The 27349-nt window shown below is 42.0% G+C and overlaps 1 protein-coding gene across 4 annotated transcripts in view; it reads left to right on the top strand.

The window, feature by feature from the left end:
• The window catches only part of tns1b (tensin 1b), a gene marked incomplete at its 5' end in the record, with an annotated part of 174492 nt that overhangs the window by 12161 nt on the left and 134982 nt on the right, over positions 1-27349 (top strand). The window contains one exon of one of the 4 annotated variants that reach the window (XM_080038120.1): positions 17556-17685. The exons of the other annotated variants lie outside the window; for them this stretch is intronic. Coding sequence (XP_079894246.1) covers positions 17605-17685 — 81 coding nt within the window. Of the gene's footprint in view, positions 1-17555; positions 17686-27349 lie in introns of those variants that run through there. 4 annotated transcript variants of the gene reach the window in all.

The following is a 27349-nucleotide window of genomic DNA, read 5'->3' as shown; positions in this document are numbered from 1 at the left end:
AGTTTTATAATATGTATTTCTCAATTTAAAAGTCAGAAATGGCATCGAAAACACTAGCACAAGCCTTCCTTTTTCAAAATAAGTTCACGGTTTACCCTTAAAGTGAACTATGGGTTTGAAATAAAGCTTACCTAGGCTTAAGTGAAAGCCAAGAATAATTATATAAAAAATGTCTTGTTGGTTCACATGTAGCTGAAATACCAGCCATACCCTTGATACAGGAGATCACTTGTTGTTTCATTCAAGTCGGTTCAAGTCTGTAACTTTTCAAAAATCAAACATATCAAGATGACGGAGCGTTGTTTGCTTCACATTATCTCGGAGAGCGGCCAAACATTTGATTTCCACGGCTCTTTCATCTGCACGGGGGAAAAAAAAAATCACGTGACGGTGTTTGCTCTGCGTCTGGGTGGGTCTCTGCCATTTAGACTGGGGACAAGCAGACATGAAAGAAAGAGGAAGACAACCCGTAAACAATGACTGCGGCCTGTAGCCAAAACAAAGGCACGGTGCTGTATTTTATCTGAAGGCAGCTCTCTAAAATACAGCAAGCCCTTGTGAGTGAAGCTCGTGGCTGCTCATGGTATAGTTTGATTGGAATCATTTAACCAGCAGATGGGGACATTGCCATTGACTTCTTCTACCCTTTAAACCTGGATTTACTCACACAATTGCCCATTAATATTACAAAATGCAAATGATAGTGTTTAAATATAATAGGAGGTAATGGGTTTTTTTCTGTTTTTCAATATGTGTTAGAGTAGTCCTTTTATAAAATTGTACAAAGTGAAAATATGCCTCTGTACTATTGTTACCAAGATACATATCTAATGTTTCACATACTCTGCCAATAATGTTATCCTGTTTCTAATGACCTCTACCTTAAGGCAACGAGCGGAGAAACAACTAGTGCTGGTGACACATGTTTTTTAAGGTACAGTGGGTAGAATTTATTGGCATTTTTCAGAACAGACTTAGTCGAAAAGGAATATAATTGCATAAGTATGTTTTAATTTGTATATAATCGCTTGAAGATAAAGTTTTTTATTATCTAAGAATGAGACATGTATGTTTAGGTGTGGGGCAGGCTGCCATGTTGTCCCCATATGTTCTACAGTAGCACAGACAGGACAAAGTTAATGGCCTTACACATCTCTACATATAGCTGGTAATGCAGCTGTTGGAAGACAAAGAAGACGTACTATAGAATTATGGCTAATACATCTTCACCTCATCACTTGATAGTTTGGAAAGACTTAAGGCAGTGGTGGATGATGCCATCTTTAGTAACTAGCTTATTGTCCATGAAGGCCACCGTAGCTTCTGTACAATTCTCAAGATGGGAGGGGTTAGCGAGGGTGCGTTGCTATCTAGAATCTGTGATATGTGACATCACCTATTTGACCAACTGAACCCCACAGATTTCAAACCCGCTTACACCAAAATGTGAATACGTAATTCATTCCTATGGAATACACAAAGTGACAGGAATGAGTTTATTTGCTAATCTATTATGTCCCAAGGATGAGACAAGTGTGTCATACAACTCCTGAAAAACAAATGTTACCAAGCTATAAAAATGTGCTAAAAAGGGAAGCTCCTTGTCTTTCTAAAGCGCTGAAGGCTTCCAATGTAAACACCAGTAAAAGCTCCCATGCTGTGCAATGTCCCGTCGCTCTCCTGCAACAAGGTCCGTTTCTCACAAGTTAATTCAATTAAAGCAGACAAAAGGCCACTGGCACCAATAAAGTTTGGCTGAAATGTGAAGCCATGCGATGGACACACACACACAGACTTGTGGCCAGTCAAGCGTGATTCACATTTGCATAATGCCCGGCTAGTGGGCAAGGCTCACCATCGCCAGGGGTTACGGTCGGTTCTGTGAAGAAAATTCCCGTTCTGTGTTTAGCGGCTGTGTCTTGTCTGAAGCTGACAGGCTGGATGTCCTCACTAGTCACTACCACCACTACACATTACGGTGGCCCTGAAGTTCAAATCACAACGGGGAATAAGAAAACACAACAACAATTGACAAAAACACACCAACAAGATGGAAAATACAACAACAAATAATAAAACAACAATAAGTCAGAAAACACTATCTATAAAACTATCTATTTCCTATGTGTTGGGTTTTGTGATTGGTTGTGTTTTATTATTTTTAATCAATGCAGAATCCTCCATGTCCGCATTTTCATCATCTTATAATCGAGAAATGTCCACACCTGGTTTGATGCATCTGGTCAGGGGGTCTGTTTCTCTAAGTTTAGAACATGCAAGCTGAGATTTCTAACAATGAGAACAATCTTTTCCTGTTATTTCTGAACGTTTCATTGATCAAAATAAACTCCATACTGACCCAAGCAAGAGCACACATGAGCCTTGTATGATTCACAGGTTTTGAAGCAGTTTGTGCAATGTGACATGGCCAATGTTGGCAGTGATTTTTGTAAAATAGGCCCCAGGATGCTTCCCAGAAATCCCTCACCATAGAGGTATTTGCCCAACTGGGACTAGACCTCTGGAAAGATGCAGAAGGACTACATATGTCCTATCTGAAGTCTTCAGGAGGCAAGGCAGTGCAGGATGTGCCAGGGAAGAGGTTGTATGGGCTGCCTTTTTTAATTTGCTGCCAACAATAGTCAAACCTGGATCAGTGGCAGAAAGAAACTTGATGCACGTAGCTTCCAATGAACTGAGCTTGCAGCCACACATTCCATGCAGTCGCTCAAACATTTATTGCACTCATTTTGTCTGTAATTACTCATCGTCTCAGGACTGTACCCATAAAAAAAAAAATCTTTAGGGATTATGACTTTGCCTTCTATCTTTAATAACCTGCCAGTATCATCCCATGGACTTCATAATTTTTTTTGAACATGTGCTTAATGATCTAATCTTCTAGTAACGCTGCTCTGTTTCTTGGAAATCCTCCAAGGGACGACTGAACTCACCCTGTGTGCAGCGAAAAATAAAATGTTTAAGGGATTTTGTGAGTACAATGGCCCGTGGCTTTAGCCCCGACACAAGTGCTTCCTTTACACTTGCATGGGGTATCTGCATGTTAGATTTTCACCCCGTTCGCATAGACTAATCATAAATGACAAGTGTGAGCTCATGCAACATGCGCTTCCAATTTAAGCCCATGCCTTTGCCTCATCCTGCAGCAAACACACACATGGCAGGGAGGAGGATTACTCACACACAACACACATTTCACACACATTTCAGACACCGCTTTGGCAGCAGCAGCATTCACGGAGGCCTCACTCATGGCTTAGCACTTTGAGAAGCAATAACAATCGGCCAGCAAGTAACCACTCCACCCCCCCCCCCCCCCCCGCCTCCCCCCCATGGTAAAACTTAAACATACAACATGGACTTTGATCTAGCTGAGGGGGGGTTTGGAAGGGCTTTAAGAAGAATGAACCCTATATGGTTTTCGCCAAACGAGTTGACACAAAGTTGATTCAGCTCCACAAAACTCCCTCTGTATTTCTCAGTATGGCAGCGTTGACGAACTGGTGTCGACCCCCCCACACACTGGCGCAGGAGCTCAGAAAAATCCAGAGAAGCGCCCGATAAATGTTTCAGTTGTTGATTCTACTACTGCTAGGAAAACACCTGGACGTACAGCAGACACTGGGCTATCATCGACGGCTTACCTCATGTAAATGTACGAACAGTGTTGTAATTACTCAAGATTCCTTATGGGGGCAACAGGAGTTACGGTTGGGAGTTACACACTGGCTTTAACAATTAGATTATTTTACTGACTGAAAGCTATACATCTTATATGAGAAGAATGTTGTATCTTTATGAAAAGGAAGTTCACTGTCGCAAACTTACTTGTAGGCTACATGAAGACATATTGACTTGATTATATGTAGTGTACATGTAACATATGTCCAATACACACTTCACTAGATTAATTATGATTTGAATTATGACTGTTGGGGGAACTTTAATGTGTGTGTTCTGTTAAACCTTTCTTTAAGGCAATAGGCTGCCACTGTGCTTCATCTCCTGCAAAGTAAATATCTCGTCTTTCTTCAAAACCTTGTTAAAGTGGCGTGGAGAGGAGATGAGTAAAGTTGAAGAATGTTAATGTCAGGTGCTTCTCCTGTTACTTGCCCTGCACGCTCCGTTTCCTTATTCCCCCCCCTCCTCGCTCATGGACCAGTGGCAATGAATCCGTCAGGTCCGAGCTAGTTCCCATTAAGGTTGTGCTAGAATAACAATGGAGAGAAACCCGTTCACAGGGGAGTTACTTGGCTCAGGGACCCGTTGCAAAGGGGTCAGCTGCCAGATACCTCCAGTGTGTTGATTCACTCCCCTGGAACAGTTTTATTACCCTTTTTTTTTGAAAAACACCAAAAAGAAAAAACAGTACTGTGTCAGAGCCAGTTCGGTTAATTGTATCTTCATTTTACTTCAAATGAAGAAAGACACATTTGATATGTTAACAATAAATTAAGTGACTTCTTGTAATGTGAAACATGTTACTCGAATAATGGTACCACCCACTTTTAGACAACTTTCAGCTCATTGTTTTTGTAAAGGGAGTTGACAGACTTGATAGAATGAAGAATGATAGAGTGTAGTGTATATATAATCGCTTTTTTTGTACATGAGAATGAGCGTTTTATATCTACATAGGAGCTGTATGTTGCACCGCCATGTTTCTACAGTAGCACATAAGGGACACACTTAACATTTTTATAGAGTTCTTCAGCCCTCAATGGGTCAAAAAACCAACTTGATATGATATGAAATGCAGTAGCCTATAAAAACACTTTTTCTGTGTGATACGATTTGAAGCTTCTGTAAATCGCTTGATTCAAAACCTGGAAGCATGGAGTTTGTTCTGCTCACCGCAGGGAGCCAGGATTTGACTGTCATAAAAACTCTGACCTTGGCAAATACAAGAAACAGAAAAATACCAGAGTGCAAAGAACAGCTCCTGGTATTCTCACTTTCCATGTTCTGATCCCCTGACAGTAGCTTTCCATAGTGTGTGTGTGTGTGTGTGTCGGAGTGTGTGTGTGTGTGTGTTTCCTCTCCCCCTTGCTAACAATGCACCTCAGGAAGTATGTCAGGATAAGGGCCAGACTGCTGGGCTCTTTTCGGTCAGTGCATCCAACTTTGAGGGACAATAACGTTGTCTTTTGTTAATCCCAGAAAAGGCTAGCTCAGTTGTTCCAGAAAGCTGTGGATCTGTGAAAGGGAATTACTGCTCCAGGTGTCTTCAAAGGAAAGCTCTGCGATGTCCCTCTGGCCGGTGAGTGCTGTTGCAACTTGTCCTTTTTAACTGTGGGTGGTCAGGGGATTGGCTCTCACCTCTAAGCCAGACCAAACCCCCAGGACACACTAGTAGTTTAGTAGTTAATGCCATGTACAACTTTACCTCAATTTACTTCACCTAATGTTACTACTATAAGAAGACCATACACTTTTGAAATGATGTAATGCTTTTGGCAGCAAAAAAAACAAGCTTAGGTCGTTTTGGGGGGGTAGCTTGTAACATTGGAATTGATTCAGAATCTAGCGTTGAACCCCGTTTTTGAATCTGAAGGCTTTCCGAACTCATATTGCATCTGAATAAGTTTAGTGATCAACATTTGTGAGTACCTTAAGTTTTAAATAATAACTTTAAGAGAAAGATCTTGTTTTGTTGCCTGAGAGGACAGAAACACAAACAGTTTTGAGTGATAGTGTAATCACTTTTCACAGCCTGTTGCTACAACCTCCCACACACTTAACTTGTATAACTTGCTTGTTCATAAGGAAATGCATGTTTTTGAGTTTTGAGCAAAAAAGTGTAAAAGACGTATTTCACACTTCAAGTCCTGCCTTCAGTAATTGGCAGACGAACAGAAAAGCTTCATCAGAGCAGCTATATGTACTGGGACAGTCATAAAGACTAAATGAATAATTATGAAGATAAAAATATCCTCTAGAAGTGAGGTGGTCCATCACTTAAATGAGCGGTGGACAGGGAGGGACTTGACAGTCATGAAGATATGAGATGAGCGAATATTATCGCCTACTGTGAATGATGGTACACTGGTGTTAAACAAGAGTATTTCGCCTAAGAAAAAAGACACAAGGACAAGCTGTACATCACTTGTAGGAAAGGTTTGGACCACTCATGAATTATGCTCATACATAAGAGACAAAGTAAAGACGGACTGAGAAAATGAGTAATGCCACAAGTTCTCTCAATCACCTGTATTATGTGAAACCTCTTCGTATTGCTCTTGAATGCAGCCCATTGTTTTCACTTTTTTGTCAGTCTTGCGGGTCAGGGTTGCGTTCATTAGATTTATTTTAAAATCAAAGCTGGATGACAATTTAAAGATGATATCACTAGTAATGAGATGGCTAGAAAAAGGCAAATTCATGGATGATCTTTGTAAATTGCACCCATCTTTACCAATATGGCCTGCTTTTTGCAATGTTTTGCACCGAGGACTAAAGCGCGATGATCTAGAGACTAAGCCTGTGTTTCTGCGTAGTGTGTGTTCCTGCATATTTGATTTACCCTTTTCCTGTGGACAATGTAGCGTCCACTAGGCAAAAAATGAAATCCTCTCTGTGCCATCTTTTATTAACACTGCTGTTTGTGTCCCGATAAAGTATTTTGCGACAGAAACAAGTCGCATTGTGTTGCTGACTGTCTGCTTTGTCGACCTCAGACAGAGACAGTCTGGGCTGTGTCCTTTTTGCCCCAAACATTTTCTCTGTTCTCTCTTTTTGTCCTGTCTTCTGATGTGGATGTGTCACTCTTAGGACTGTGAGCTGATTACTCCATGGCCGCGCAGAATGCAATAACTCTCACAATGATGACATGTTTTACAAGGGGCCGTCCCCCTGGCCCTTGAGGGCGGGGCCCACGTCTGTCACTGACTCCTATGCAATGGTCAGCTGCTTGTCCTTTATGAAAACAAAACAAAAGAGAGAACCCGCCTCCTTTAATTAACCTCCAATTGAACTTTATTTAACCTTTTTAGTGGTTATTTTTTGACAATTTCTATAAGTTGTGTTTACACGTTTTGAAAGCTTTGACATAATGGATGTACAGTTTAGATGTACATATATGTATTGGGTGTTCCTGCAGTGAAGGACAGGGCAAGCATTACACCTGTTCCTCACCTTGGCCTACAGTCTGTTCATCTCTGCGCTGTCTGGGCTTTTATGAGGCAGCCGATGATTGCTCAGACTAGCCTTCGGTGTTTGACGGCAGTTGATAATTGCCGCTCCGAAGGTGAAATGGTAACTGTGGGTACTTTGTCTTTGGTGGGTGCCTCTGTAGATGATCATTAAAAAAGTTAAATAGCTCAACCCTGCCCTTTGGAATTTATCAATTAATCAGCCCCAACAGGGAACCTATTGTTTAAACTTCATTTTCCCCTCCTGATTTGATTCTGAATATGGAGATATATATTTACAAGGTTCTGGAATAATGTGAAAAAAATATGTTGTTTCTCTCTTCTGGATCTCACTTGTCATCCACAAACCGTATGGAAGAACACAAAGGAAGGTTTCACGCTTTTCATGCCAGACTATTTTAAACCCTGGAGTCTCAGTGATCCCCAAACACATGTTATGGTTCTGAAAAAAGAACAACGACAACAATATAGCTTTCCAAATTGCCCCAATGCATGGCATCAAATTCTTCATATTCTTTATCTCTTCTCACCAGGCAACATTATTTCTAGGTTAGGGTTGCAGTATCACTTGCATGCAGTCACTGAGATTTGAACCTATGCCCACTGCCCAGGGAGCTTTTTTTTAAAGTTCTTCATGCCCCCTTCTGATCTTAGTTCACAGCGGGATTATAGTTTTTCTTAAAACAGGATATCTTATATTGCACTCCATTTAGTCACAGTCCTGAATTAAATTTCCCATGATTGCCAATTCGCCCAAAACTGTTCTATCTGCCGACTTAAGATAGTGCAACGTCTCTGTGCAAAATTCAAATGGGCTTTAACTTAACACCCCATGGCTTACTGCCAAGTGCTTACATGCCAAGCTCTCGATCCAAAATATGGACGCCTCGAATCAATAGTGGGAGGGACGGGAGATAATTGCTCCATCAATCAAAGCCACTTGGTTGGGGGCGGTTACACAAAATGTAATACTTAAACAAATGGGACTTCAATGCAAATGTTATTAGTAGCTATTTGTTAACTTCATTATTTTTTCCGCCTTTGTGGCAATGATGACTAACATATCGTGGATTTACTCTCTGGCCGTATGGATGAATTAAAATAGTAGGCATAAAAGTGTCTTAAAGCTGCCATGCGCATACAGGACGTGACAAAGGGCCTGCATGATGTCATTGAGGCTCAGCTAAACATTGGCACTTTGTTATTGACGGCTGAAATACATCTGAAATATTGGATGAGGTGAGAGCTCGGCACAGAGTTTCATCACTGTAGTGTAGCACTGCATGTAGACTGATGGAAAGGCTGTGTGTTGAAAACTAACTCTGGCCGGTGTCAAATTTTTAATATCATAATTGACTTAAAGGATGTTCTTGTAAAAATTGGATAACATAATTCCTGTGTTGACATCTGAGCATCCTAGACAGCATTAAAACACATTTTGTTCTTCTTCATTGGTGCTTTTAGAGCCACACTGCGTTGTTATTGATGGGTTACATCAAGTTCAATTGGTGAATTGATACCACCAGCTGTGACCAAAACATCTCCGTCAGCCCCTCATTAAAACCATGACCGGCCACTTCCCCTTTTTATTCTCTCAGGAACAATGGCCCTTAGCTCCCTAACCTCTTGTCTGGTTCCCTAGAACGGACAACAGACCTGACGTTGCCAGATTGAGACTTGAAACCGGCCCCATTGTTTGTGCTGCAGAGAGTCAGGAAGTGCGCATAACATTGTCCCCGCTTCTTCTCTGAAACCTCTCTGTCTCTTCTGTGCCAGATTTGTGTAATCTTCTTAAACAGTAATGCAAGGCAGGGGTCTGTACCAAAGTTGTGAGACTGTACCAAAGTGTCTGACAATGACATCTGAACGCTGATCTATGGATTCCTAGCTTGTGGCAATCAAGTTTGACACACAAATTTGGACCGCTGACCAATTGCAAACTGAACTGCTTGACTGGACTGACTGACCACTGTAGAAACTGAAATCCGTGGAGTAAAAAATGGAAAAAGTTACAATCAACTTAGCTATAGTCAATAGCGCAAATATTTATTATTGAACAATCTGTGATAACTTACTGTCAGGACAACAAACAAACTTGTATTTAGCTCCCTTGCTAACTGTTAGCTTGGGGTCTGGCAGATTTAATGAAGAAAGTAAAAAAATTAATTTGCTCATTTGTATTTTGGAGTTTTGCTTTTGAATTTGTAATTTCGTGCCCACGGATTAATTATTCATGCACACAGAACATAACATAAAACCATACTAGGCTCTAACCCATATCTTCAAAGGTGGTCTACTTTAAACACAATGTTGCTTAGCTTGTATAATCCAGGTAAATCTGTGCATCACAAATTCCATCCAATCGACCTGCAGTTTTCTGTACTTTGAGTAAAAAGGTCTATTATGAAGAGTTGGAGCAGCGATTTGAACATTTTAGCTACAACCGTTTCCCAACAACACCTTAGTTTCTACCATATTTTTTGGATGTGAATCTGGAAAAGCCTGACTCCTTAAAAACAGGAAGCAGCTTCGAATACACCCAGATAGAGCCGTAGGGCTAGCTTCCAATGTTTTCACCAAAAAGTCAGAGGCTCCCTTCTCTTTCACTCTCTCATTTCCCTGAAAGGAAACACAAAAAGAGAGCTTCCTTTGTAGGTACACAATCTGGGACAAGGTTACTCTTCATTGTTCAGGAAGGAGATTTGTCTCAATGTGACATTTGCCAGAACATAGAGCTAAATGTTCTGGTTTGTTTCTTTGAATTATTTTAATGAGAAATTGCCTAATGAGGATTAATTGCTCTGCTTGTGGTTTACTCAGCTTCATTTAACTTCATAAAAGCTCCATTAGTAATTTGTTTGGGGGGATTTCTTTAAAAGTAAAGTAATCAATTCTGAAGAATGCTTTTTGTCAAAATCACTTTTTCAAAATCAGTGAATATCTCCTCACGATCCGCTACCTGTCCGTACAATGTGTGTGATTTTCTTGTGTTGATACAAAGCCTAGGCTCTGTAAACTGGAATATAAACCAAGGGTACGTAAACAAAGGCGGCCCTTTGTTTACGTACCATTGGTTGAATTCACAGTATGTGAATTGAAACTGATTTTTTTACAAACATTATAAACAGGTAGCGCAGATAGTGAGGAGATATTCACTGATTTTGCCAAAATCAATTCTGACAACAAGCATTCTCCGTAATTGCTGACTCCACCTTTAACACTGGACTTTCTTCTAACACACACACAGGTAAAGGATCATGAGCAGCTTTAAACATCATTTTAACATAAAGTTATTTTGACAACAAGCATTCTCCAGAATGGCTGATTCCGTGATCGCAATCGATTTCATGTCTTATGTGTTAGAACAATTGTGAGAACAATTTCATTTCCCTTTAGGAGAAACTTAGCATGCAGTTCCATTGCATGCTTAAGTGACTGATATGGCCCTTAGTCTAATTACTCAGAGAGCTACCATCCATTTATGTTTGGTCTGAGACTGCCAATATTCATCAGGGTCCCCCTGACAGCTAGAAATACACAATCACACTCCGCTGAGAAAATGTCCACAATACACATGCACTCTCCTTTAGTGAATCAATCTTTCATATAGTGAACAATCATATTAACTCACATTGTCTTCCTTTTGGATATCTTTTCCTTTGAGTCCTTGACATAACATGTGTAGTAGGCCTAATCATGACATCAGCTGGAACAGTGTCTGCATCATAATTAGTATTTATAGCTTTTATTTTAATTGGTGGGAATTAATTTTTACTCCACTCAATTCATAATATATTCATTGTTTCTTTCACTGTTGCAAGACTCTGCAACCCCTCCCTCCTTGGCTCCCCCGTTCTATATTAAATTGTGGATCCCCCCCTCCTTTTCCCATCACTATAAGTGCCTCCTTCTCTACCAGACGGCTCTGCCCGGCCCACCCCGCCTCCGCCCACTTCTGTCTTCCCCCCTCTGCAAATCTTTTACCTCCTCACGCTTTGAATGGAAGAAAAGCTGCAGCGTCTAGAGACAGACTAGGGGACAGGGATGGAGGATGAAGGGATGCTGTAGGGATGCTAGGCAAGAGATGCATTTGGGAATGACCTCAATCACACTTTAAGGGAACTTCTAGTCACTTAAACCGAAAGGGGAAATGTACCGTTCCTTGGATCACATCAGCAACCATCCCAAGATTCTCTCCAGGACTGAGCAGCACTAGGGTCTTTGTACGGCTGGATACTGGGTTTTAAGGGACAGGATAGAAAAGGGAGGGTGGACAGAGGGGACAAGGACAAGACTGTTTGACAGTAGAGGACAAGGAGGTTGTCACGAAGAGAATGGGCGGACTAGGCTGGTGTCTTGCCACAGTCTTCAGTTGGGCAAAATACTTGTTCTGCTGCATCTTCCTGTTTCGGAAACCAAGGAGCAACAAGGTACAGTTCATCTTTTTAGATTAAGGCATTAAAAGGGGGAGGGATCGCTTTTCTTAATTTACTCAGTTTGAAATTCAAGCGGCTACATGATTAAGTTTGGCTTAAGTGACTATTGTGTCTCCTGATGTGATAGAGAAACAACAAGTGCTGCTAATTGCTTGCAGTAGTCAGTGGTGCAATTAACTCTGGATTGGTTGAGACAGATAGCAATACGTACAGCCAGGTATAGCTCTGCCAGTCTGTTGCACTGTCAATTGGTCTGTCTACCACTTTGGTTCAGGAGTGCCGGGACATTTAGTCCAGACATTCATGGTCCCCTGAGGAAAAACCCCACTAACTTGGGTGATCATCTGACTTTTTCATTCAGTCTCACCAACAGATCAAAACATTCACTTTATCCAGTAATACATCTCAGCATATACGTTTTGCGCCAAACAGCTTGTACACTTTTGGTTCCAAGACGAAGTATCCTATTGATTTAGGTGACTATTGGATGGATTGCCAAAAGAATCTGTGCAGACATTCATATTCCCCTTTGGGCGAAAATTGTGATACCTTCTGCTGTACCACAGTCCCAAAGAACTGCTAGCTGGTTCGTAGACTCTCAGTACTGTTTAAATCCAGTTTCTTTTGAGATGATGACATTCATTGTTTCATTGATTGATTGTCTTACACTGTTAATATGCATTTACCATTTCATATCATCTCTGTAGCATAGCCATGGTGACGTTTGGTGTGATCGTCTAAAATATCACCTCGTACACAGGATCTATGAAACGGAGACATTTTGATCTTTTGCATGACCCCTTCCCCAAATGTCCCAATGCTTCCATCTGCGGTTTCCAAATGACAATAGAAATAATATTTCTATGACGCACCAGCTACTAGTGAAAGGCCCTTCTATGAGCACAGAGGACGAGACAGACTGGAGAGAGATAAGCACATTACGTCGCACACAAAGACACAGACACACATCAGGATATTGCCAGTTTGACTTGAACATTACTCCTGTTCTGATGTAAGGTCTGTGTAGCCATTAATCTTGCAAAAGCAGCCACTGCCCAGTCTTTTAGAACACAGACACTTAGCCTGATATGCACACACAGTATTCATCGACTCTGGTCCCTAATTAAAGCAGAAAATGTGTTTAGTCAATGGCTGGCTGTCTGGCCACAGACACATTTAGGGTCTTTAGCATGCGTCTCCCTCTCCTGGGGTTGTGCATCTTCCTGCCCTGGCATTTTGATGGTCTCTGTGCTTTGAGGTGGCATTCAGCAGGAGGGAAATAAGCACTTTTCCCTAAGTTCTGGCTAGCTGTGTTTGCTGTGAGTGGCTAATGTCTTATCAACAGCAGGGTGGCGTTGGATGACTGTGCTATTAGTTCAGGGATGCAGCAATTCATAGATGACCCTGGGTAGTGACCTTTCAAAGTGTGTAGACCCATAAGATGTTTTGCACCTTGACTATGATAAACTTAGACATAAACCTACATTTGCCTGCCAAGTCAAATTGTGTTGAGAACCTGAAGCCGACATTTTATTTTGTGTTCACCTGTAATAACTTGTTTTTTAGGCCACTTGGGGGCGACAGAAACAAGCTGACACAACATTGACATATTATCAAATGTAAAATTGATGTGGTGGAGACATCGATGAGTGCTGATTATTTTCAGAATTGATTGATCTCCAATTATTTCTCAATAAATCATTTGGTCTATATAACATCAGAAAACAATAGAGAATGTCCATCATGATTGCCAAAGTGATGTTGTCAAATGATTTATATTACCCATGACCAACATTCCAAAGCCTCCAAATATTCAGTTTATTACAACGTTTCGACAAGAAGTAAACCTTTTATCTCCCAATCTCAATGACCGATTTCAGTCACTGTTTGAGATATTGTGTGGTTAAGCAGCATGCGTGTGTATTGTGTACTCTTCACAAAGCTGGTCAGGGCTTGTATTAAAATGTCAAAGGCACAGGATGCGGAGGCCCTGTGCACTGCAGTTAGGGAATAATCCGACAAAGTATTGTGCAGCAGTACACTAATGCACTTGGGTTCTGTTTATTTAATCAGTGCCATTTATTCATGCGTCATGTTCAACCTTTGTTGTTTTATGAATCCAGCATCGAGCAGCTCCTTATCTGCTGCACACGGTCTTACATTTGACCCTTTTGGCACAGAGGCAGATTGTTTGACATTAACAAAAAGGAGTGAGCAGTTAGCAGAAGCAACTATAGCCAATCTGGTTTACTTTGCAAACAGAATGTGTCTACAGAAATAAACTTCATATTGAGGATCATTTGGGGAATGAAGTCATAGCAGTGTAACCCATGCTGAGCAGTGATCTTTACAAAGTGTTAGACAGAAAACCAGTTGCTTCAAAAATGCCCCAAATTTGGTCTCAACAAAATGATCGCTTGCATGTTTACTAATGACAGTTCTTCAAAGAGGATAGTTCGACAAACCCAAAAAAGGCTTACCGCTGTGTATACTGTAGGGGGTATTGTTGTTGTGTTCATGGGTCAGTGTGTTCTAGGGCTGGGTGGACGGCCCTTCCTCTCAGTGCTACGCAGAGGAAAAAAACGTGCACACACATGTGAGTGTTCTGTAAAAAAGGGAGGGCCCGGGGTCTGTATTGTTTTCAACAGATGGGAGTCACGGGGTCGGGAAAGGGTGTGTGTGCATGTCTGTGTGTGTGTGTCTGTCGGGGGGGCCTGACAGAGTGTGTTCTTCCTCTGTCTGTCAACAGGCTAACTCCCACCCGTTTCATCTAGCGGCTTTCTAGGACGTCAGCCAAGATGACGGAACACACCCCTCTGTTTACACATTCACTCTCTCCTTATCTGTCCCGCTTTATCCGCTCCCTCTATCTATCTACTGTACCTATCTATCCGCTTCTTTATTTGCCCCAGACACAGTCATTTCCCTCTTCTCTCCACGTCTATCCCTCCATTCCAACCATCTCACTTGCTTTGCTTTTATTATTTTTTGTCTATTTTCCTTTGCATGGAACCTATTTTAACAGGCTGCACAGCTTTGATGCCTCTCCAATGTTTACCCATCTTTACTAGGTCCAAGGACAGTGACCTGACACCGGTTAATCTTCTTAATTGTGCAAGTGCCTCACTGTCTACTTGCACTGGGCTCTGGGTTTTACAAAAGAAGACTGAAATGGTCAAGGTTAAAGAGTTACTAAAACAAATCCCACAAGTGATCTGATTAGCCTCAGAAAGGCACACAGGCACACACACACCGACTGCCTCTGTTATCTCTGCAGTGCCTCCAATATTTAATAATAACTGGGCTTCAACCAAAGGGCCTGTGTCTGATTATAAATGTGGAGGAAGTTTGTTCAGTGACCACCAGTGGGTGCTACGTCTGCACTTGGTCTAAGGAATAATGCTCTGTTATTGGGCCAAAATCTCAGTAATGCATTCAAATCACGATATCTTCTAGCCAAAAAATGCAAATGCTGTTTCTTTTACTGTTTTTAGTTAAATTTATTCTGCATTTGAATACAATCTGTAGAATTCCCCAAGTAGATGACTTCCATATGAATCCATTATTTACTAATATAACTCAAACTTGATGTAATTCATCTCATGTGCTCTGTGTTTGCTGTGCAGTAAATCCTGGTGTTATATATAGAAGATGTGTTTATCAGACATAAATGATGCATCATACACTGCAGTGAGTGCACTGACAGGGAACTGGAGGCAGACCTCGTGCAAGCAAAGAACATAGTGTGCAACATTGTGACAGCTTCATTTTAATTTTAGTACAACTAAGCTCTACTGGATAACAATGTTGTTCCAAAATAGCCTCAAGCTGTTCTACACACTGTACAAAGTAATGCAAATTGATTGAATTCATATAAAGCTGTCAATCCAATAACATTAATAATGGATCAAATCTGAATCTGCCGTTCCCCTTTAGACAGAGTGGGTTTATTGCCTTTCAGCTCATTGTTTTGGTTTTTCATAAAAACTTTGCTATTTTAGTTGCGTCTCACCGCTCTCATCAATCTTGTTTCTAGCAGCAGGAGACAGCTGTCTACAACAAAACAACTAGCAAAACAATCTTCAAACCCCCACTGTATTGGACAAAGTTAGTCAAACTAGCCAGATGTTTCCCTCAGGGGTTAGTGTGGAGACCAAAACATTGGTCTAATGTAGGTGATGTTACCCCCACTGAGCCATCCAGCTGATTCGTCTTATTTGTCTAAATTGTCTGTCTAGGGTTGGCCTGCAGGAAATACCATGGGATTAATCCTCTGTACTACTGGGTGGGTGTGTTTGTATGTTTCTGCGTGTGGGTGGGTTTGTGTATTTATGCAGTATGTGAGAAAGATGTGAAAGTGTGTGTGTGTGTGTGTGTGTGTGTGTGTGTGTGTGTGTGTGTGTGTGTGTGTGTGTGTGTGTGTGTGTGAGAGAGAGAGAGAGAGAGAGACAGTGGGGGTTTGTGAGTGTTAAGAGGTGCACCTAGCCCATGATTGGGTAAAGGTTACATTTGTGTGTGTGTGTGTGTGTGTGTGTGTGTGTGTGTGTGTGTGTGTGTGTGTGTGTGTGTGTGTGTGTGTGTGTGTGTGTGTGTGTGTGTGTGTGTGTGAAAGTAACCACACACAGGGGGATAACGAGTCCTCACACAGGGCTAACATGGTCATTGAGGAGCACTGATAACTTAATGAAGCAGCTTTTACTTCCCAGCCCCTCTAGTAAAGGGTTAAGACGGAGGGTGGCTCTGTTTGAGGCAACTACTACTGTCAGAGGGTGACCCTTTAGGATTACTTTTATTTTACTTATTTGAGAAGGACAACTGTATCACTCTTACACCATGTTTTATTTAATCCTCCGCTCTAAATAGTCCCAACCAATGCACTATATTTGGAGTAAAGTTTGCTTAAAGGTAGAGTCAGGGATTCTAGAGAACGCTTATTGTCAAAATCACTTTCTGTCAAGATCAGTGAATGTCTCCTCACACAGCCTGGGCTCTGTACGTGGGCATGTTGCTAGCTATGCTGGGCCACTGTGTTTACATATCCATTGGTAACATTCCATTTACAGAGCCTTCGGCGTGTATTAACTAACACCTGACTTTTTTTATTCAGCTCTGAAATGCGTGGAGGAAATAATCCTCAAATAATGTCAAACAATGTTTAGTGGGTGTTAAAAGTAACCTTCGACTCAACTTTATGCAAACATCTCAGGCATTCTAGCCATGGACAGACAATCTAAAAAGCAGGTGTCTCTTTTCTGACGTCTCGGAAGATTCAGTGCGGCATTTTACACTGTCAGGAGAAAGGCCGGGCGACCGACGTGGCTGAATACAAACCACTAGACCGAGTGTATGAAATATTAAAATGGGCCCAATACAGAAATACACATAACATGGGAAACTGTGCAAAGGAGAGAGAGAGAGAGAGAGAGAGAGAGAGAGAGAGAGAGAGAGAGAGAGACAGAGACAGAGGGAAGACTGCGAGATGAAGTGCGACGGATGCTGCTGAGAGGTGGGGGGGGTTAACAGGGAGGGGCGTGGGATCAAGGAATGAATGAAATTAAAAGAGGGAGGGAGACATAGGATGAGAGAGAGAGAGAGAGAGAGGAGGGGCAAAAGAGATGGATAATAAGCACAGCACCCCTTCCCCCCTTTGCTCCCGTGGAGTCGTGGAGTAGTGGGGGCAGCCTGACCCACCACACCCCCTCCCACCAAAAGAAAAAAAAAAAGCTTTGTGAAAACTTTCCCCGACAGAGGGGAATGGAGCCAGTGTGAGCGCTGAGGAGAGGCAGTCAGGATCCAGTCTAGAGGAGAGACGTAAGGAGGAGAGAGCAAGTCGGACAGCAAGGGAGAGGGAGAGGGAGTGTTTTCACGTGTGGGATAGTCATCATGGCATTGCAGTGTTGGGCAACTCTTCTCCTGGCTGGATTAGACTTAAGGAAGCCCACTGGTCTGTAGCAAGCAGCAGCAGTCGTGCAGCATCATCACTCCTGAACGTTACCATGCCGTCTGTCTCTCTAAGCCTGCCAGCAGCTCTGGCTGGACCTGCGCGCACCTGGGTCTGCCTGTCCTGCATGTTCTGGGTGAGACAACTTTTCAACTAGACTATATATATATATTTCTTTAATTTTTTTTGTTCAGGATCAGGAGTAATTTGTTACTGTCAGTATGGGACATTTGTCATATTGATGACCCCATTACAGGTGATAAAATACCCAGCAGCCAAAACATGGTCATTGAAAGGTGGGGTCAGCAATTCTGGAGAATGATTGTTGTCAAAATCACTTTTTGTCAAAGTCTGTATGACCCATCGTAGCTAGCAACATGTATTCTCCAAAATCACTGACTCCCCCTTTAAATCTAATAACTTGCAAACTTCAATTGCATAATTCATGTCACATTGAAACATCACTGTGCAAGTAGTGTGTGAGTGAGTTGATTGAATGACAGACGGCACCAGCTTGATGAGGCCACAATGTTTTGATTTTGTTCCCCATCGAGGGAAGGTGGCTGGCTTATTCAGTGGGTGATACTTTAGACCAGGACAATTGGGACACTGTTGATCAAATCAACATGGTCAGGGGGATCTATTGGGTGGTCTTCTTTTTTCGGGGGTTGGGTGGAGGGGTTTCGGGTCCCCGGCTGTGGGGGGCCATGGCACGGCGACACGTTTGAATGAGGGCGATATTATGGAGGAGAAGGGGAGGGTGTGTGAACACCAAGAGGACTCTGTTGTGAGACAAACTTTGATCTGACTGAGGCAAACTTCTCTTCCCCCTTGCACATTTTTTTCTCTACCGCTCCATGCACAAAAACTCAAAACACGTCTGCACTGACACTGAATAAAATTAAATGAATCTCCTGCACTCTTGCCTTCAGTTTCTCTGTCTCACCCATTCCAAACTCCCTCCGTGTCCCTCTGTGTCTCGCTCTAGGTGGTTGGGACACAGCTATTTTTTGCTTTCTCTCGTATAATTCAATCTGCCGCGCATTCCCGCTCACAGTGAGGGCTTGTTTGTGCACTTTTGTGCCCTCTAAGCTATGATGTTGTCAGTGAAGACCTGTGATTGTGTGTATGCGTCCACGCTATAAGCATTGTGACCGTGGTCTACACATTTGCCTTAAAACACTCCTGTTCTTTTACTAATTTGTGCCGATATGAAAGAACATTCCTGGCTCAAACATACAACATTGCATGCCGCACTCCTCTTTTTCATAGCTGAATAGAGGATGAAAAAGGAGAGTAGTTGAATAGACCATTGAGATCCATCCTTCCCCATTCTGCAGTGGTCCTTTGGGACATGACTGCACACTGCTGGCAGAGCTGGAGCCCTCGGCGTGGAGACTGGATAATCTTACAGAGCTCTTCATCAGTTAATTACCATTCTTTCTTTTGAGGAGCGGGAGGCGAGGTGAAGGAGGGGGGGTTGTAAAATAACCTCAAAGCCCCCCAGCTAAGTCCGGGTCACTGATTGACTGCATCAGAGCACTGTATGACAAAGCGGGCTCACTTAAGGGGGCGGAGTTCAATCTGAGCCCCCCAAATACGATAATGGTGGATGATTATTTGGCCCTAAAACAGCCTTAATCTGGGCACACCTTATTCCAACAGATTGGGAAGGGTAGTGTTTACCTGAACCCTAACCCTTCTCTTTGGAATATGCCTTTAATTGCATTACAAATGATACTTTTGACAGAAATCCAAGATCACTAAAGCCCTGGAATGTTTAGAGATTGCTAAAATGGTTCTTGATGATGATATATTTTGCATAGTATGGACAGAGGCAGATGGCAAGGGATTACAGCTGCAAAAGCTGTTATGAAGCACAGTAGAAGATAGCCATAGGAACTGGGAAAAGGAGCATGTGAGAGTGAGTTAGTACAAATGCAGGAAACAGACCATCTCCAGATCTGTGCCTTAGTCCTGCCTCAGATGGGGAGGGCTTCCTCTTGTCAGAGCAGGATGGTCCTGGATAAAGGGAGATTCTTTTTTCACCTTAGATGCAGAAAAGAAAATGCTCAGGGAAATATAGGAAATGACAGGAACAACTTGAAGGACAACGGATATGAACAGAAGATGCTCTAGACATGATCGCAGGGCAGAGTAAGCACGGATTTGTGGGCGTTGCTTGAAAGAAGACCTTCAGAAGAGTGCCGCTCTTCAACCAAACATTGTGAATAATTAATGAAGGCCAAAAAGGGTTTTAGGGGAGCGTTTTATCAGGTTTCTCTGAAAGGACGATGAAACCAATCAAATGTCCTCTACAAGCCCATTACTGAGAGAAAGTTTAAAGGCCATGCAAATCCTGTTGACCTTAAAGAATCGCGGGGTATGAATGCATCCACTTATTTTGGCTTTGGCACCAAACAGCTGTAATTGAAAGGATGGCCTCTAACACAGTGTTTTTGTACGAAACACTGTCTAAGGTCACTGTCTCACACTTGTGACAATGCTATTATTGACCCTCTGCTAAACCTCCAGAGTTGTCATGGTTCAAAGAACTCCCAGAGATGATCGATATCCATTAACATGCACTCAGTCCATCTCGGTTCATCTCGGTTCAGAGTTGGGTCCCAAAAGGATCGCTGTAGTAAATGGTGTCATCTCAGGAATGTTAGGTCATTTGGTCTTTGGTTGTCCTGACTTGAAAATAGACAATCAACAAACCTGTCATTGCTGCTTGAAAAATGACTTAGATTCTTAACTTTTGCCCCTGAAAGTAGGACACATGTACAAGTGTGCACTCATCTCCTTTTCCACCCTCGCTTTTCTCTTTTGGTATGTTGCTGGTTTGATTCTTCCCCCCACCCCACAGAGTTCCTGACTTGAGTCGAAAATTGTTCCACATGTGGGGGCCCCTTTGAAATACAGCGACATTTCTGTAATTGTAACATCTGGGTTTACGTCGCCCAATTCTTTTCAGTTTAATGGATTTGCCATGCAGTTGTTTTCCGGTTTGGCCCTAATTCTGTTGTTGCCATTGAATTCTTCGAGACTTGTGTTATTTCATCTTGGTGTCGCTCTTCGGATCTTGGGCGATACATTTTGTACAACAGAAAGGGAAGTTTAACCCCTTGCTCAGTTGATTTATGAGAGTTGTTGAGCTTTGTGTAGCCCCTCCCAGCCACCCCTTTGATTCCTGAAGAGACCCCCAGCTTTGTGCATGCTTCGCTGGGCACATTGGCCATAAACTTCCCATGCGTGGCCTTCTGGCTTTCCCTGGAGTATTGTGATTCAGAAAGTTGACTGGAATTTAATTTCCAGATTAGATTAGAGTTTTGGCCCTTGCGATCCCTGTTCAAGGAAAATTAACTTATAAACCAAGTCAGTTTGTTCTAATTTGTATTGAATATATATGGGTCCCTATTGATTCCTGATGATTTTGTTGACCCTTTGACCTTCTGTTCAGAAGTAGTCTCTGGTCAGGAATAGTTTACCTTTCATTAGCCTCCCTGAGTTTACTGTGGTACTTCAACTTGTTGTTGTGGGCGGTAAATGCACATAGGTGACCCTTAAGAACAAGGAAGGTCACTCTTGGCAAACTGAAACAACTGTGTTGACTGGCCTGAGATTTGGCCTAGCGTCTAGGAGGTGTTTGGACTTGGTGGTATTTAAGATTTGACAACTAACAGGGGCCTTGTCCTCCTGATACTGGCGCCTTTGCCCTCCTAATACTGGCGCTAGATAGCAATACAAATGTTGTTACACAGTGACAATGATGAAAGTGATACAGTGACAACATAAGCATCTATTGTCTTTACTTTATAGCACTTACACAAGTCATATACGAATTTATTTAACAAAATAAATGTATTTATTATTCCAAGCCAAAATTATAAGATTAATTTAGATCCTGACATATGTTTAAGCAGTGTACAAATGAGAAGCATATGCAATTAATCGCAGGTTTCTGGATTTAATTCACACAATATCATAAGGCCAGCTAATATTACATCATTTTGATGAACTTTTCATCTAGATATTTCTTCAACAGTGAACATACATTATTAACATTGAGTCATTTTTGCTCGGTTTCTCTTATCGGCTTGTGTTTCAGTTACAATAAGTTTCATCACAAAATGAATATAGGAAAATAACACACCATGCCAATGTGTTGATGTCCAGCGACGGTTACGCAGTCTGGCTTTTAAGGTTTATTGTCTTGTTAAAGCAACCTTATAAGGCCATGCCTCACGTCTCATGTGTGCAACACAGTCTTTATCTGCTAAAACATTCCTCCCATGTACATGTAGACTCAAGCTTTGTGCTTCATCACCAGAGCAGAACAGAGCAGCCAAGTTAAACTAATGTAAACGATATTTGAACAAAACACTAATCAAACCCAGAAAATATGCTACTTCAATCTGAGGCCAAAACTTAATGTGTGCCTATGTGAGGGAAAAGGAAAGATCTGATATTGTGAAGAAGCGGAGATTAACACCATTATTTATGTCTTGACCATGTCAGCTGTGGTATACTCAGATAGTTTGAGGAGATGGAGATCTTTCATGGCAGCATTTCTCCAAGCTCCAAGGGGCCCCCACTGACGAAGCTCACAGAACCTGTTAATGGCATGATAACCTCTGACTGTGGCTGTGATCTGAGCCCTCCTGTAGATACCTGTGCATTGGAGTGTGAGGCCAGACAATGGTCATCGGAAGTGGCACTGACAGCATCCAGCTGCGCCGCCTGTCGCATTCATCCAAAGGGGCTAGGGATTTGCATTTTTTATCCTTCTTCTATTTCATACTCACTTTGTTGACTGGGTTTGAAGTAATGTCAGTGCCACAAGTGATTTCCAAGTTTTAGGCAAAACTCCTGATTTTATTTTTTTATCTAGCCTGCAAGAACAGAATAGGCACTTTTAAGGAAATTCTGAGATCAAATTGAACTAGCTAAATCGCCCCTAAAACATGTCCTCCTCATCCTTCCCAGAGAAAACTTTGCTTTATGGTTTTAGTTTCATCAAGTGCCTGAGCCTCTGCCAACACGTGCTGTTTTAGCTCTTTTGATGAACTTGGCTGTCTTTAATAAAACTTGTTTTATCCCGCGCTGAATCAATGCTATTGGCAAGGCTAGTCCCTCTTGTTTTTATTTGGGGCCCGTTGCCACATGTATGATTTATTTTCATGCGCTGCCATATCGCAATACTGTGAGAGAAAGCTCAGCCCTTTGTTTTTCTTAAAAACAGAAAGCTTATCTCTGGCGATTTCTAGATTTGGACTGAAAACAAATGAAACAGAGCTTTTGTGAGGTGCTTAATATGGATCTTGTTGTAAGATTTCTAAACACGGACCTGAATCCCTGCCAGGAAATTACATTATTTGTAATTGTGTTACAGCAATAATGAAAAAAAATATTTGTGGAATGTGGCTCCAAAGGAATTCTCTGTGCCATATAGTTTTCTGGAGATTCACAGACAGTTTTGCTGGGAAACATCCATACAGAAGAAATCACAATTTTATCAAGCAGACTTTAGTTTCTTTTGGCACTATATCTTTGGTTTGATTTACTTGTTGTAAAGGCTGTTTGTAGATAATTTGACTGAGGTGCTTCGGCTCATAAAGTCACCTCGTTTAGCCTTTCATTCGTTTACATTTTCCCGTGAGCAAATTTAGTTTATTCAGTTATGAGAATATACCTTTAAAAAGTTCCCTTCTCTGACACACCCAAAGTTACATAGTGCACCTTTAACATAATGTACAGGTGTGATGTCAATGATTTGGTGACTGCACAAGATGAATACCTAAGACACTATGACACTAATAGGCCTACAATTTACCTGTGGGGACCATTCATACCTGTAACCAAGTTCATGGCAGTATCATACAGTCATATAGTAACATATAGTCATCATTGCCATCACTGGTTGAAATCATGGTCAAGATAACCGTTATGGAAAATCAAATCATCATAAATGACAATTATCAACTTAAATCAGACTAACAGAGATAATCAACAAAAAGGTTTGGTGTTCAGAATGCAACTCTTTCTTCTCAACAATTAGTCATATCCACTTATTCACAGGAGGCTGCAGCTAATCCTAGCTGATGGGGCTAAAGGCAGGTCACCAGTCAGTCCCAGGGAGGGCCAACGCATAGAGACAGACATCCAATCACACTCTCATTTACACCTATGTGCAGTTTAGAGTCGATGCATGTCTTTGGACAGGCACAGCTGATACGTGCAAACTCACAGAACCTTCTCACCATGAGGCAACTGCTAACCACTGCACCACTGCAGCTCCCAGTAAAGCCAAGAAACGCTTAATGTAGTTTTTACATCATTGTTAACTCCACCACTTTCATCTGCATTAAAATATAGAATCGTCTCTCCAAACAGACAGAGTGTGTCTCTATATGTTTGATGGTTGGAAATTGCTCAGTCTCCATTGCCCATACAAAGTCAATCTTGCCCTGTCACCCACTGCACTAGTACTCAGAAAGTTAAATCAGTAGCGCTACGGATGTCCTGTGTAAAAGGAAGGGATTTTTTACTTATCCACTCTTCACTTCTGGATGGCTGGGTAATTTCCTCCGTGGGATCCACCTCGCTGAGATGAAATGCACGTAGAGAGTGGAGGGGGTTAGAAAGGAGAGACTGGAATGCCTGGGGTGCATTTTTCCCCCCCTAAATGAAAAGCAGGTGACTGTGCATTGTTAAGGCCATTTGGGTTAGTGGGAAGCAGGGAGAGCGGAAGAGAAGGGGAGGAAGGAGAGGTCAGGAAGAAAAAGGAGAAGAAAAGGAACCTCTCTTCTTTCTGGTATTTAGCGATTGGTGAATTGTTGCCCGTTGCACTTGTTCCGTCTAAGGTTCCTCACAATTAGGGGATTCCCACACACACACTTCCTTTACCTCCCAAAGTGTTGAATGTATTGTAACATGTCATTCCGGATTAAAAGACTATAAAAGTATAATTGGAAGCAGACATATAATTAGTTGAGTCATTGTATATATCTGTCCTCCATTTGTCCTGAAGAGTTGACTTGAGATAGTCACTGCACAAGGGCCTAGATGAGAACCTTTGGATTTATTTCTCCCATTCAAAGTTGAATTATAGTCACACAAAATTGAGGGTATATCACAAACAGGAAAGCGCGCAGATGAGTATATATTATGTTGAGACTTGCACGGCTAATAGCTAATTTGTATCAGATGTAATGAATTCAAAAGGATAGAACATAAATATTGGGTTCAGCATAAAAATCGTGGAGTAGGCGTTTGTTTGTTGAAAGGAACAAAGCCTCTGCTGAATGCTTCCTTTGTTGTTTCAAGCATGTGTTTCTCACACTCTTCACGTTATCTTGCAATTTCTTGTCGCAAATGACTCATAGGTTTTACTTCACATGAGTTTCATTCATGGGAGGTGAGATGAAAAGTACCCTGATTTCGAACCATCTTGATAGGGTTTAGATTTACGCTGGAACCAAAGCGATTTATCAGTTCCATTTTGTCGAACTCTCAAAGTGTGAAACGAATGCATGGTTAAAGTCATAGTAACATTTAATAAGCACATGAAATGTCCCGTAGAACAGTCTCTTTCTGAATCGATATTTCACTTATATTAGTTATATAAATAAAACATAAGGCAAAGATGATTAAGCGCTGCCTGGTACCCTAGGTGAATTGAGTCAACGTCTAGTTTTTGCCAGCCTATCTGCTATTGTTCTATCTTATAAAATAGAGATGGCATTAAACAAGATTGGCACCACATCAATTTTACACATAGAATTCAGTTCACTCAGCAGGAGTAAACTCGGCCTGTTACAGTTAATGTCTATTGTGGTTTATTGTTTTGATTGGCCTTGAGAATCGCGGCGGTAGTGAGTTGCTGCACGGCGGTGTGAAAAAGCCCTAATTCCAACCCACAGGTATCTCTTGCAGAGAAGATGAAGATGAATGGGGTTAAGTATACATTCATTTCTGTTGAACAACAGCTTAAGTTTGTGTGGACAAAGAATATACTTTGTGGGACTTTGGAGCAACATTTGGCCTTGCTGCTTTCAATCCAAAGTGTCTTTCTTCTTCAGCAACTGCATGTTTGTGTGTGTGTGTGTGTGTGTGTGTGTGTGTGTGTGTGTGTGTGTGTTTTTGTGTGTGTTAATGGAGTGCTTTGACACACTGATCAAAACAAAAGATTTAATTGATTTCCATTTAGTTCAAAGTGAACCCTTTTTCGCGTCTTTCCCATGCACTTTCACTGCAAGCTTGCAGGAAAGCAAGTTGTGGTACTAGACAGTCACATGACCAGATTGGGGGAAGGAGGGGATGTGAGAGACAGCGGGGGGTTCGAAGGGGGAAAAAGGTGGATGTAGCGGAGGATGAGTTGGATTTGCAGCTGGTGTCTGGGAAAGTATTGACTAGATGAGGGCAGGGTGTGCAGGAAAGAGGTCAGTCAGAGGGGAAGAGGAGAAGTGGAGATAGGTCAGAGGTCAGCCGGCCCTGGCTAGCTCCTGTTTAGCTGAGAGGGGGGAGAATGGCTGCCTTGTCCAAAGGGAACATGCCCAGTGGGAAGGAGGAGGAGGTGGGACAAAACAGCACAGGAGGGCTATGTAGAGAGGATCCTGTGAAGTATTTTGCTAAAAATGGGAAACATGTATACTTAAAATGATCTTTTACTTGCTTACACACACTCATTGATTCGGTGAGTGTCACATACTGTACACACACACACACACACACACACACACACACACACACACACACACACACACACACACACACACACACACACACACACACACACACACACACACACACACACACACACACAGTCACAGATGGAGACATGTGGAGGTCACCCCAGTATGTCTTGTTTAAATGTCCATCCATGCATATGGTGTCCCATATGAGAGACGGCGGCGTGCTAACTCGCTGATTAACCCAGTTGACTGGAGAGGGCTCGTTTAGACTTCTGGCTCCAACCGGGACAAACAATAGCTCCTTATAGGGGGAAAGAGAGTGGGGGGGGGGGGGGGTGATGATGTAGTAGTGTCCTCCCATGTCTGTGTATGTATCTGCTTTTTCAGGAGATCCCTGTGTCACTGAAAGGGAGGCCAGTCTGCTCATGCTTGTCTGTCTCGTCTGTTCTAGTGGCTTGTCTGTCTGTCCATGTATCCCTCTCTTTGTTTTACTGCCTATTTGTCTTTGTCTCTTTCTGACCCTTAGCTTAATGTATCCCAGCTATGACTTGTTTCCCCCCTCATGTAACCTCTTAGAGATATCTGATATGTCCTCATACATACAAATCAACAGACTCCATTATTTTAAACTTTTGATCATGATAAAACTTTGTGTGTTTTGGGTCTGAGTATGGTACTAATTACACCAAGCCTTGGGCATTTACAACTTTATGTTTTCATTATGTGAATCAGTGATGTGTATCAAACATGTTTTGGGCATTTCCTTCTTCATAAAACATTTATTTAACATTCATTTGAACCCAGCATTGTTTTAATTCCATGATTACTAGCAGTCTTTGTCTTTGTTGCCTTCCTTGGCACATTGCTGAGTGTCCCAGCACATTACGGGCACCTTTAAATCATTGTAATAGTGTGAAACCATTCTCAGGAATGTGTATCACTTCAACCACATACACCTGCACCTGCCTGAGATAAGGGAACGAGCAGGACACACTCGTGAACAAACGGCTCCATAGCACTAGAGGTCAAATCTACCAATGGAACCTTTAAAGGAACAAGGTGTAAAGTTGTAGGTCGATCCATCACTCATGTCCAGACTAAAAT

The sequence above is a fragment of the Ammodytes marinus genome (assembly GCF_949987685.1).
Source record: "Ammodytes marinus genome assembly, chromosome: 12".
NCBI classification, from domain to species: domain Eukaryota; kingdom Metazoa; phylum Chordata; class Actinopteri; order Uranoscopiformes; family Ammodytidae; genus Ammodytes; species Ammodytes marinus.
The sequence above is the reverse complement of the archived record's forward strand: the minus strand, read 5'-3'. Positions and strand labels throughout refer to the sequence as shown.